Raw genomic sequence first — 12835 nt, forward strand, 5'->3', positions numbered from 1 at the left:
CCCCCCTCCTGTTGCTGATATTTATGGACAAGAAGTCAAGGTGCAGCCGAGGTCTAGAGAGAGTCCAGTTCACCAATCTCGGAACCCATCGTCTATCGGTCTGACGACGATTAGACTCTGGGGGCGACGGCCAATATATAAGGGTTTCTGGTGTAGCCAGCGGACGTCCGGGCCACGACTTACTCTTCCGTGCGCCGGTCATTGTTGACAGTCCGATTAGCAACTGTACAGCCTGATTAGCAACTGTAAACAATGACTGGCACACAGAAGAGGAAGTCTTGGCCCGGATGTCCGCTGGCTAGACCGGAAACCCCGAAATATTGGCCGTCGCCCCCAGAGTCTAATCGTCGTCAGACCGATAGACGATGGGTTCCGAGATTGCCAGTTCACTGACCTTGTGGTGGCATCTCTGCTGTTTGCGGATGATGTTGTCCTGCTGCCTTCATCAGACTGTGATAGCTCATGTACATGAGAGCAGTTTGGGGCGAGGGTCAGCACCTCCAAATCTGAGACAGTGGTTCTCACCCACATAATAGCGGCCTGTCCGATCCAGGTGCGGGGTGAGCAACTGCCCCAACCAGAGGAGGATGGGTGTCTGTGGGCCTTAGTCAGAAGTGAGGGTAAAAAGGATTGTGAGATTGACCACCATGGTGAGCTGAGCCACAAAGCAAAGCTCTTAATTTACCCATTTATCTTTTTTCCGACCCTCACCTATGGTCATGAGTTCTGGGTAGTGACCAAAAGAATAAGATTGCAGAGGTGTTGCTTGCAGGGTGACAGGATGAGGAGTACAGCGATCCAAGAGGACCTGGGAGTTGAGCCGTGTATTTCAACACACGTGTCGTAGTTCAAACATAGACACATCCTTTGATTTTCGTTCAAAGGACAGATTTTGGTTTCTTTTGCAGCTTTAGCTCGACCCTTTGGCCGGGCCATCTCAGAGTCCTTCAGAAACCTTTTATCTTCAAAGAGACCAAGGCATTGTTGACATTCAACGATGCATTGCCCGCGGTCTGACTTTTGTCCCAGGGTTATGAAATGTCTTCTTCACATGGGGGCAAATGTCAGGTGGGAATTCCAGTAAAACCGTGGGGATATTGGTCATATCTTGTCAAGATTGCTCTCCAAAGCAGATAGATGTCTTCAGGATTTGGCTTTAAGCCTGCCGATTAGAAACAACAACGAGTGCTGTGCTGATCTGTTTTCATAAGGTGACACCAGACATGCGAACACATGGCTATCCTGGCTGTATTTATACAGTCTTAGCTTTAGTCATTTTTTTTTACAATGACAGTAGGATTAGTTGAGCCAAAAAAGGTGCATCTCCATAATATGCAGTTCTATGTTGGCTCACTGTATTTGACACGTTGAATGAAGAACTTTTCAATTAATAAACCCCGAATTATTTTTTGCCGGACAAAAAAAACGCACTTTTGAGGGGCTAAACGTGCTCGAAAAGTTGCGAAACTTTGCACACGCGTCAGAAGTGGTGAAAAATTATATATTTTATGGGTCTTGCGCATGGGCGTGGCAAAACGGCTCGATAGCGCCCCCTACAAAATTTCAACGGAGTATCCCTCGCCGTACGTTTGTCCTAGACTTACGAAACTTGGTAGGCACGTGTATCATGTCCAGACTTAAAAAAAAGTCTGGTGGTACCATGCACCTAAAACCAACAGGAAGTCGGCCATTTTGAATTGATTGCGACATTTTTGGGCGTTTTTGGGCGTTTGCAGGGGTCGTACTTTAACGAACTCCTCCTAGGCGGTTGATCCGATCCACATCAAACTTGGTCAGCGTGTATAAAAGAGTTTGACGATGAAAAGTTATCAAAAGCTTGAGTTTTCGTCACAGGGCGTGGGCGTGGGCGTGGGCGTGGCGTGGCGTCGAATTTCCGTGTTTCGCCACGAAACAGGAAGTGACTTGTAACTGGCCTGTACATGGTCAAATCTGGACCAGATTTCACATGCTGGACAAGAGTCCAGGCCTGAGGACATCTACAGGCCAATTAGGAGTCATAGGCATTGCGCCACCTACTGGTGACATGAAACAGGAAGTGGGTTGTAACGTGACTGTACATGGTCAAATCTGGCCCAAACTTCACACGTTTGACTAGTGTCCAGGCCTGACGACATCTACATGCCGATATTCAGTTATAGTCATTGCGCCACCTACTGGCAAGAGGAAACAGGAAGTGGGTTGTAACGCCACTGTACATGGTCAAATCTGCCCCAAACTTCACAGGTTTGATAACGGTCCCAGCCTGAACACATCTACATTCCGATATTCGGTTATAGTCATAGCGCCACCTACTGGCAACAGGAAGTTGTGTGAACTTGAGTGTACATTGTCCGATCTGCACCAGATTTCACATGCTGGACAACAGTCCAGGCCTGAGGACATATACAAGCCAATTGGGAGTCACAGTCATTGCGCCACCTACTGGCGACAGGAAGTAAGCCTTGTCTGACAATCGCCACATGATTTACATGGAATTTTCATGGTGTGGACCACGTCGACCGGTCGGTGTCTGGTAACGACGCCGCGGCTGCAGCACACCCCGACTGCGGCACACCCCGACTTGCACACGGAGGCGAGGGCCCGCTCATCACTGCTTGCAGTTTTAATTAGATATGATTTTGTCCAGAATTCCATGACTATCTGTATTGTAGGTAGAGAGATAACAGAGAAGCTATGATCAAAATAGTCTTTCTTCTACATTCTCTAATTGTGTTAGCTTCTAGTGAATTAAATAATGGTGAAGTTTAACAGTTGATCAATTTGCTGGGGACCTCCTGGATCCCCCTCAAGGACCCCTGGTGGTCCCCGGACCCCACGTTGAGAACCACTGGCCTAGAGGATGAAAACCAGTGTTTCACAAAAAAACAAAAAGGAGAGAAAACCAGAAAAAATAGACATGATAATTTGTATAGTAGAAATGTTTCTTTCCTATCCCACAAATCATCTCGCGACCCCCCCCCCCCCAAATGATCTTGCAACCCCTGAGGGTCCTGACCCCCAGGTTGAGAACCACTGCTCTAAGAGGGTGCCACACCTTGCCATTCCCAATTGACGCCCGTGGTTAAAATGTAGCCTTGATAATGGTTGTTGATAATGTTTCTTTCCAACAGAGTTAACTCCCAAAGTCAAAAAGTCGTATCTGGAGTCAATTGTCACCTTTGTCTCATTTTTAGTGTACGTATAAATAGAGTTTAACTTGCTGGCAGTCCTATGAAATTTGAGACACATTGTAGTCCCCCATTGTTTGGATCAGGGCCACGCCATGTTAGCCTCTCGCTTCCAAAGTGCACGTGCAGACAGTTTAATAAGTCCAAAACGCTTTCTGTCCCTCCTTCATCTGTGTTTCACGGGATTCAATAAGAGTCCATGTTTTGGCTGACCTCAGTTCCCTCCGTTGTGTGTTTATATGTGTGTGTGAAGAGCAGAGACAGAGTTTAGCTTGGCTTCCCTCAGAGGACACTCACACTAACACCGCTTTCCCAAGTTCAACCCCTGTATCCGCCTGCTGTGTGTGTGTGTGTGTGTGTGTGTTTGTTAACCCATATGGGTTTTTGAAGGCCAATACCGATATACAATATCTTTAGATTCTTTCTTTAGAAATTCCATGAACTTACAGGAGCAATTAGGCCATGGTGGGACGGTAAACTCTCCATTGAAACCCAGGATAAGGTGTATTAGTGCAGTGGTTCTCAACGTGGGGTCCGGTCCTTGAGGGGGTTCCAGGGGGTCCCCAGCAAACTGATGAATTGTTAAACTTCAGCATTATTAAATTTACAAGAAGTGAACACAATTAGAGAATGTAGAAGAATGACTGTTTTGGTCATAGTTTCTCTGTTTTCTCTCTACCTACAATACAGATAGTCATGGGATTCTGGACAAAATCATATCTGGCAATAAAGATATTCTCAGATTTGGGTCAGAGAGACAAAATCTCATCAAATGGGGGTCTGTGGCTCTAATGTGGACTAAATTAGGGGTCATGGATATGAAAAAGGTTGAGAATCACTGTATTAGTGTGTGTGTGTGTGTGTTTGTTCAAAACAAGGATTGTCTGTAGAGCTTACATGCATTAGCTCCAGTATTTGTCTTGATTCATTAGCTCACCGGGTGTTATGACATTTTCTAATACACCACTGGCTCCAGTATAGCAAATGGTCACCCTTGCCAAATAAAAGACTTGTATGGCATTTTCTGTTTTTGTTTTCCATGCAGTAAGGAATTCGTTCATGTTAGGAGTTTTTGCTGGAAGTGTCACTTTCAGCAAAATCCATGGTCTGTTTAGAAGTTCCATTCATTCATGACTTTTTTTTCAGTCAAAATGTTTAAAGTTCAATTCAATAAAACTCAGTTTAAAATTCAGTTTACTAAAAATGATGATACATAGTATGCAGGACATTATCTCATCATGGTGGCATCTGTAAACAGAGGAAAAGACACCTGCAGGATCCACACTGGACTCTCATCTAAATCACATATTTTAATCATCTATAAACAAAAACTGGTACGTGAGGATGTTTGGAATATTGATTTTTTTTATACCTTTGACTGTCTCTGCTGTCAACAGGCAGTAAAATGCTAAGCCTTAATAACTCTAAATATTTATATTAGCTCTATAATGTTACTGGGACATTATATAATTATATAATTATAATTTACTTAGTGACCAACTAACTTACTTTCTGACTTACTGATTTACTTACTTATCGACATATTGACTGACTTGCATATTGTTTGCTGGTATCATGGCTGCTCTGGCTGTATAGATATCAGCTGGGGTCCAAATATCTGTCTTTATGACTAAGAAATATGAAGTATCTAACTTGTGATTAAAACAGGGGTTATATGTCATATAATAGTACAGGTATGGTAGCCGGAGTGATACTGTATTCACTTCTTTGTATAACTGTTTGCTGATATAATTCGGTTTCTGATCTGCTGAATGTTTGTGGGTTAGTTCTGAATTGGTCTTCTGTTTGAATGCTCACCTTGAATTATGGCACAAAAGATTGTAACATCAAATTCTGTGTATTAGTAAATTCTTACATATATATTAATTTACTTACTACTAACTGACTGATTTACTTACGCACAGTACTTACTGACTTACTTGACTGACTGACTTATTGCCTGATTGGTCGACTGGACTGTTGCTTCAAAACAGATTTATTGTCTGAAAATAAAGGCCCTAGAAGAGTTTTCTCATAGAAACAAAGGACCTTGATCTGTGTGTGTGTGTGTGTGTGTGTGTGTTTGCGAGGGAGGGGTGCGTGGGAATAAGAGAAGATCTGTTTTCTGTCTGCCAACCTAACATTGCGCACAGGAAGGATGGGCATCGCCCAGTGTTTCACACCCAGTGGCTCAGAATTAGGTTATGAAAACATGTTCTGACTGGTAAAACTGTGTCCTGTCTGACCCACTGTCTGACACTCAGTATTATGGTGAGACCAGTATATTGTGCTGATCTTGGCCTTTTAGTAAAAATCAACCAGTCAGTGTCCAGTGTCATCCACCTCTGATATGATGGAGAGCCGAATGGTCTAAATGCTGCTTCAGAGGTTTTTCCACCCTGACAAGAATAAATGTCTGGGGGAAACACTGAATACTTGTAATTTTTTGGATTTTTGCGGGCATGAAAATGGTCAGTGTCAGCAGCTCCAAAAACATTGGTATTGACCTTCAAAAAACCCAAAATGGTATATACCAGTCAGTAATTTTTGAGCTTACGGTTTGGAACCCAATATATAAAGTCAGAATACAGTCGCATTCAAGATAGAACAAAGTCAAATTTTCTATAGAAGCACTCCAAAAGGAAGGAGTCCAGTTTCAAAGCAGCAGGGTCACAGTTTCAAAACCTGTTACTCTTGAGTAAACCAAGCAAAGACAATAAAGATAGCTCTTCCAGTCCGCCACAAGATTACTCATTATCAGTTAAACCTGACCAAGAGAAATTAGCTCTTTGAATAATAATCAATTTAAACTCACCAAGAAACAGGCTCTTTAAGGGTGTATCCACACCAAGCATGTTGGGAGAGTTTCCTCCTTTAGTTCTCTTCAGTTGTCCAGGTGAGAAAAATGCCACCCATAAACGCATGGGGTGTAAGGAGACAAATGTTGATGTGGCCCATTGGGGTTTCAATAGACTATATTATAGAGCAAAACACTGAAGCATAGTAATACCCCCCCCCCCCCCAAAACGTATAGCCTAGACATTGTGAGGATTTATTGTTATTTGTGCCAGTGGCAGAACCAAAGACACACATAATAATGTGTCTGTGCTAGGACAGTAAAAGGGCAGCAGAGGGCGCTCTGAGTTTAGCTGTCAGCACGCATCGCTTTCGCGACATACAGGGAAGTTCAGAAGTCAGAGATAGAGCTGCGTTCGGAATGGTTCACTCATTCCCTCACTCACTATTCCCCATGTAGTGTTTATCATATAGTGAACTATATGGGCAACGACCGAACAAAATTTCGGACACTACAGTAAATATAATTGCGTCAAAAAAATGCGCTGGATATTCGTGTGACGCACCGGGATGCGCCCAGCATCACGTAAATAAACCAAGCATCATGACAGCAGGTTGAAATGGACTCAGGTCGTATTGATTTTGACAAGTTTTCAACATAAAATTACAAATAAATTGTTGAAATTCTAATCATGTGCAAGTGTGGTTTTGTCAACTTTGGTGCTGTCTGCTAATGGCAGCGAGCTGTTTTGGTTTGGTAATCAAGCTTGTGAGCTAACGACTAGCAGAAGCTTTCATATCACCTCCTGTATTGGTGTGTATAAAGTAGTTAGCTGACCTGTAACCATGATTCCTGCAGTTTTGCTGCTCTTGGTTCAAAGCGGAGGAAACTCGACTGAGGAGTCTAATACGTCTTTTGTTGATTTGCTAACGCTGTCAACCGGTAAATAGACCAGTTTCTATTAGCTAACATGTTAGCTAGCTGTTTCTTCTTCTTCGGTAAGACACGATCACATTGCATTGTGGTATACAGGAGAAATTGTAGGGTACTGTTCCATGGATGGTCTGTTCACTACAATTTGTAGTGCATTGTGGGTATCTTATAGTGGACTATTTAGTGAATCAAATTAACCGTTGAGAATTCGGACACTAGTAGAAAATGGCGGATACACTATATAGTGAACTATTTCTGTAATAGGGAACGGTTTCGAACAGAGCCGAGATGAGCATTGCTGACCACTGTGTTAAATGTTTGCACAGGTAAGAACTGCTATGGTGACAAAAGTAAACTCTTAAGTTTTATGGACACTGGTTTGGGGTCGGATACAAAGGGAATTTGAATGTGTGGGGCCGGGATGAGAGTATGTGCTGAAAGTATAAGTGAATCGCGCTAGCGATTAACATTAGCAACTTGCGCTAGCGGTTAGCATTAGCGATTCACGGGCTAATATTAGCATTGGCGATTAGCAGGGGTAACTCACAGGCTGCGTTCGGAATGGTTCACTCATTCCCTCACTCACTATTCCCCATGTAGTGTTTATCATATAGTGAACTATATGGGCAACGACCGAACGAAATTTCGGACACTACAGTAAATATAATTGCGTCAAAAAAATGCGCTGGATATTCGTGTGACGCACCGGGATGCGCCCAGCATCACGTAAATAAACCAAGCATCATGACAGCAGGTTGAAATGGACTCAGGTCGTATTGATTTTGACAAGTTTTCAACATTAAATTACAAATAAATTGTTGAAATTCTAATCATGTGCAAGTGTGGTTTTGTCAACTTTGGTGCTGTCTGCTAATGGCAGCAAGCTGTTTTGGTTTGGTAAACAAGCTTGTGAGCTAATGACTAGCAGAAGCTTTCATATCACCTTCTGTCCTGTATTGGTGGATAAAGTAGTCAGCTGACCTGTAACGATGATTCCTGCAGTTTTGCTGCTCTTGGTTCAAAACGGAGGAAACTCGACTGAGGAGTCTGATACGTCTTTTGTTGATTTGCTAACGCTGTCAACCGGTAAATAGACCAGTTTCTATTAGCTAACATGTTAGCTAGCTGTTTCTTCTTCTTCGGTAAGACACGATCACATTGCATTGTGGTATACAGGAGAAATTGTAGGGTACACTGTCTGTTCACTACAATTTGTAGTGCATTGTGGGTATTTTATAGTGGACTATTTAGTGAATCAAATTAACCGTTGAGAATTCGGACACTAGTAGAAAATGGCGGATACACTATATAGTGCACTATTTCTGTAATAGGGAACGGTTTCGAACAGAGCCACAGTGTAATGGGTATTAACGGTTAGCGCTAGCGGCCATTTAATTCGGTAAAGTCCGTGAAAAGTTTGTGTTTTGTTAATAGCATTTTACTGTGTCTTGTAGATGATGTTATTTGTGTTCAGAGTGTTTAAAAGTAAGAGTATTGCTAGAATACAGGCAGTTAGCCAGCCAAGTCAGACCTGTAATGTTAAGCCTGTAGAAACATAGGCTGGAAAGCTAGGTTTACTGTATGTCCCTGCCAGCAGATATAATGGGTAACAGGGCTAGTTAGACTGGCTAGGTCATCCTGTAAATAGAGGTTAATGTGTAAAGTGATGTTTTGAATTAGTTAACTGAGCTAGAGACATTTATGGAACTTAAAATATGTTTATGGCTATATAGGTTCAGTGTTGTTTCTGTGTTATGTAGAAGATGTCAAGGTGCAGTTTAAACATGTTGGCAGCATGGCGTACTACAGGTAGATGGCTAAAATAAGTGAAGTCCATTGAGTGCATGTGTAAAGTAGGACTCTAAGTTCAAGTAGATACAGGGAAGTTCAGAGGTCAGAGATAGAGCTAGTGCCACAAAGAGATGATGAGCATTGCTGACCACTGTGTTAAATGTTTGCACAGGTAACCCCCCTATAAATAAATGTGTTGCACCAGTTTGGGCCCAGCGCTTCATTCAGGACGTGTAACATTGACAAATATTGACAAATGATAACCAAAAGTTCCTCATGCTTTGAAAGCCTAGCATAACAACATGTCAGTCTGGACTGATGCTCATATTCAGCTATTTCTTCATGTGTTCTTAATTGGTATGACCACCAGAGAAGAAGAGCACAGATAAGTCCATCATGCTTAGTTAAAGTTAAAGGGATTGGAATCAGAACTGTTTTGACTTCGCACTGCTGCCAAAATCTCTACCCTGGTGGAATGATGTGTTACCAAAACTGTCCAATGAACGAGTGACTTATGAGTCATGTGATTTTTGTTTACAAGCCCTGGTTCACTTATAATTGGGCAGTGTGAACCTAAACGAACCAAATACAAAAATGCAACAAAATCTAACTTTTCCACTATGGTTCAGACCAATGAAAACAGACTGTAGGTTTGATGTTTACCAGTTTAAACTCATCAAGAGAAACCAGCTCTTTCAGTTCAGATCTTATCCTGGAAAAAGATCCAGCATGAGAACCTCTGCTGCTCTAATGTTCTACCTTTGTGTGTGTGTGTGTGTGTGTGTGTGTGTTTCAGGTGTACTACTGCCGTTCTCTGGCCATCGTCTTCATTGAGCACTTTGTCCTTCAGAGGTTTCACGATCTGACCCGTGACCAGGACACACCGGCTGGCCTCAGACCAGTGCTAAGCCAGTTGTGTTCCCTCTATGGGCTCTGGAGCCTAAGCAACCACATGGCCACGCTGTACCAGGGTCAGCTCTAACGCAAATGCATTATCTAGATGTGAATATTATATACTGTATATGAATCTAGATCAGTGTTTCCCAACCCAGTCCTCAAGGACCCCTTTTCCTGTAAGTATTGGTTCCAGCTCTACTCTTGCGCACCTGATCCAGTTAAGGTCTTAATGCTGATTGGTAGAGACAGATCTACCTGAACAGAGCAGCATGAAAGTGTGTAGGCCCCATTGGGATCAGGTGTGCAAGAGTAAAGATGGAATAAAAACTTGCAGGACAGGGGGTCCTTGAGGACTGGGTTGGGAACCACTGATCTAGATGACACCTTCTATGAGCTTTCCAGTAATGGTCTCTAAAAGTGTCGTTCCTCTACAGGTGGTTATGTCTCTGGAAGGAAACCAGCAGAATTGGTCCAGACTGCCATTCTCACCCTCTGCTCTCAGGTACAAGAAGACCCTCTCTCTCTCTCTCTCTCTCTCTCTCTCTCTCTCTCTCTCTAGGTCTCTCTCTCTTACTGCTCACCATAATGTACTGCCAAATTATTTCTTAAGAAGGCTTTGAAGGCATTGTAGACATCGGATTTAATCGTTCTTATTGCTCTGTTTTGTAAAAAAAAAAAAGCTGCACTGCCTTTTCCCCTGCATGTGACTACTGGTAGCATTTGTTTGACTTCAAACACAATACTGAATAATTTGATAATTTCCCCTGCATATTAAACTGAAATTGCAGATATAAAACACAAAGGTGTGCATGTTCTTTATTTAGGTAAGCGTATTCCCATAGCATTTAGTTTAATTGGCTTCCTTCCTCCCTTCCTCCCTCCCTCCCTTCCTTCCTTTGAGTTCAAGGATGAGATTATGACACTGATGGATGCTGTTAACCCTCTCTCTCCCTCTCTCTCTCTCTGTCTCAACTCCAGCTGAAGGATGAGGCGGTAGCGCTGATGGATGTTTTTGCACCTCCCGATTTCATCCTCAACTCTCCGATTGGCAAGGCTGACGGAGAGGTAAGGGCACACACACACACACACACACACACACAAGCATACACAAACACACACACACACATACCACCTCAGACCCTTACATATTTCCCAGTTCTGATCTCTCTCTAAATCAATTTCTCTCTTAATTCAAGTCAGATCAACTCTCTTTATTGGCATGAAAGTTAAGAGCAATATTGCTGGAACATCAAGATAGTGACTACACATTATATCTGTGTGTGTGTGTTTCAGTGCCAGGTTGACAGTCCACCATCAGTAGTCACAAGTAGTTCAACAATAAACAATACAGTACAATTCTCTCTCTCTCTCTCTCTCTCTCTCTCTCCCATTCCTTCTCTTCATGTCTCTCTCCTGTGTAGCTGTACAAGAACCTGTGGTCGACGGTGATGCAGGGCAACAAGGTGATGGAACGTCCATCCTGGTGGAAGGAGTTCTGCTCAGACAAACCGGAGGTCGGATCCCTGCGTGCCAAACTCTAGAAGCCAAGGAGCCGGATACACCAATGTTTTCTTAAGATAGATCTTAAGAAATGACATAAGAGGAAATTTTAGGAAGTTCTTAAGAAGGCTTTTAAGTGCAATTCCTTCCAAAACAGTCTCATTTCTTACAAATTTCTTTAATTTTCCTACTTAAGAACTTCTCAAAATAGGGTCTGAATTAATTCTGGTTAATAAACTTTAGGCTTACTGCCATTGAGGCTAGGAGACAAGGCTAGGAGGCTAGGAGACAAGGCTAGGAGGCGAGGCTAGGAGGCAACCCAAAGTGCTTCCATCTACAAAACAATTGGGTAAAAACCTATTTAGGGCAACTACAACTGATGAAGTCTATGAAAAGATTTAAACATTGGTTGCTGTTGGTAACTGTAAAATTTGCTAGCTTATTTTCAACAGACATGAGACAGAGGCCTACCTGGCCCTACACCAAATAAAGCTTTACAATAAATGTTCATCTTAATGTTAGGTGTAGGGGAACCTATGAAGACTTTGAACTATAACCTAATTGTTTAAAATTACCTTTACCTTTTCACTGTATGAATTTTAAGACATTGGAAGGGGTGTCTTAATGTTAAGAAAAAAATCAAGAACTTTCATTTCAAGCAGTACATAAATCAGTTTCACGCAATTGACATTTATCACATGCTCTCATGCCTCAAGTCCATTTTCTCACGCAGCTATAGCAACATTTCAAATTTTAAAAGGCCATAACTCGGTGACTGTAGATCATAGGAACAAAATTCCTTGATTGCTGGATTCCTTGGGCCAAGTTGCATCTATCCATATAGGCCACTCCCATTTCAGCCCACAAGGTTTTCTGCCATGTTGAATTTTGTTTTTTCGCTTCTTCTCCTACATAATTTGTCCAATCTTCACCAATTTTCGCTCACAGCATGTCTGGACTGTCCTGCACAAAAGTTATTGAGCAGTTTTTTGATAGTCCATACCGTTTTGCTATAACTGGCTTTCAAAATTTGTAGGCAAGGCCTAAGATACAAAAATTGCCATAAGTCAGGAAGTTGTTGGCCTACCTTAAACAAATTTGGTACATATGTGCACAGGTCAACTCTGAGGTAGCATGCAACATTTGGTGGTATTGTAACCATAGTTGACCATAGTTAAAATACTCTAAGGCTCTAAATAGCCTATAGCTTGGACAGTCTCATAACTTGGCCCTATTTTTTGGTGTTCCCTCGATGGCCATCCTGTGGACTCAGTAGCCTAATGGTTAATGCATAGGTCTGCAATGCAAAAGATCGCCGGTTCAAGTCCCGTGGGTAAAGCTATCACCTCACACTGCTAAGCTTGTGATAACTAAGCCTAATGTCTTAAGTTTCTAATCTTTGGACAAATGACTGTATGAAAAGATGAACTTGACAGAAGTCACGGGCCAACACAAAAGCCGGTGTTAGACTGCATGTCCTAACTTCACAACATGTCAGTTTTTGTGTGTGTCTTTCTACCTTCTGTAATGTTTTGTCTATCTGTCTGTCTTATCAAATTGTGCTTGGACCCCTCAATCGCTGCTTGCGGCTATATTTGTAATTTAAACTTGATGCAATTTTTCTTTAATGCGGCTGAAAATACGACAGCATTTTCCCCAATCTACTCTCATGATGGGCCTAGCTGCCTCTGAGCCTGTGCGTGTGTCCTCGCCCTCACCCATCCTCTTT

General features: G+C 42.5%; 1 protein-coding gene across 1 annotated transcript in view; it reads left to right on the forward strand.

The window, feature by feature from the left end:
- Positions 1 to 11316, forward strand: part of acox3 (acyl-CoA oxidase 3, pristanoyl) — a 32705-nt gene extending 21389 nt beyond the window's left edge. Inside the window, exons 15-18 of the mRNA XM_071515196.1 lie at positions 9506 to 9680; positions 10041 to 10108; positions 10585 to 10671; positions 11028 to 11316. Of these exons, the coding sequence (XP_071371297.1) occupies positions 9506 to 9680; positions 10041 to 10108; positions 10585 to 10671; positions 11028 to 11147 (450 nt within the window). The 3' untranslated portion in view covers positions 11148 to 11316. The remainder of the gene's footprint in view (positions 1 to 9505; positions 9681 to 10040; positions 10109 to 10584; positions 10672 to 11027) is intronic.
- The last annotated feature ends 1519 nt before the right edge of the window (positions 11317 to 12835 follow it).

Source organism: Centroberyx affinis, unplaced genomic scaffold (genome assembly GCF_046629955.1).
Source record: "Centroberyx affinis isolate AG114_WGS23_722 - 3 ecotype Tasmania unplaced genomic scaffold, CSIRO-AGI_Caff_v1 ptg000323l_1, whole genome shotgun sequence".
NCBI classification, from domain to species: Eukaryota; Metazoa; Chordata; class Actinopteri; order Beryciformes; family Berycidae; genus Centroberyx; species Centroberyx affinis.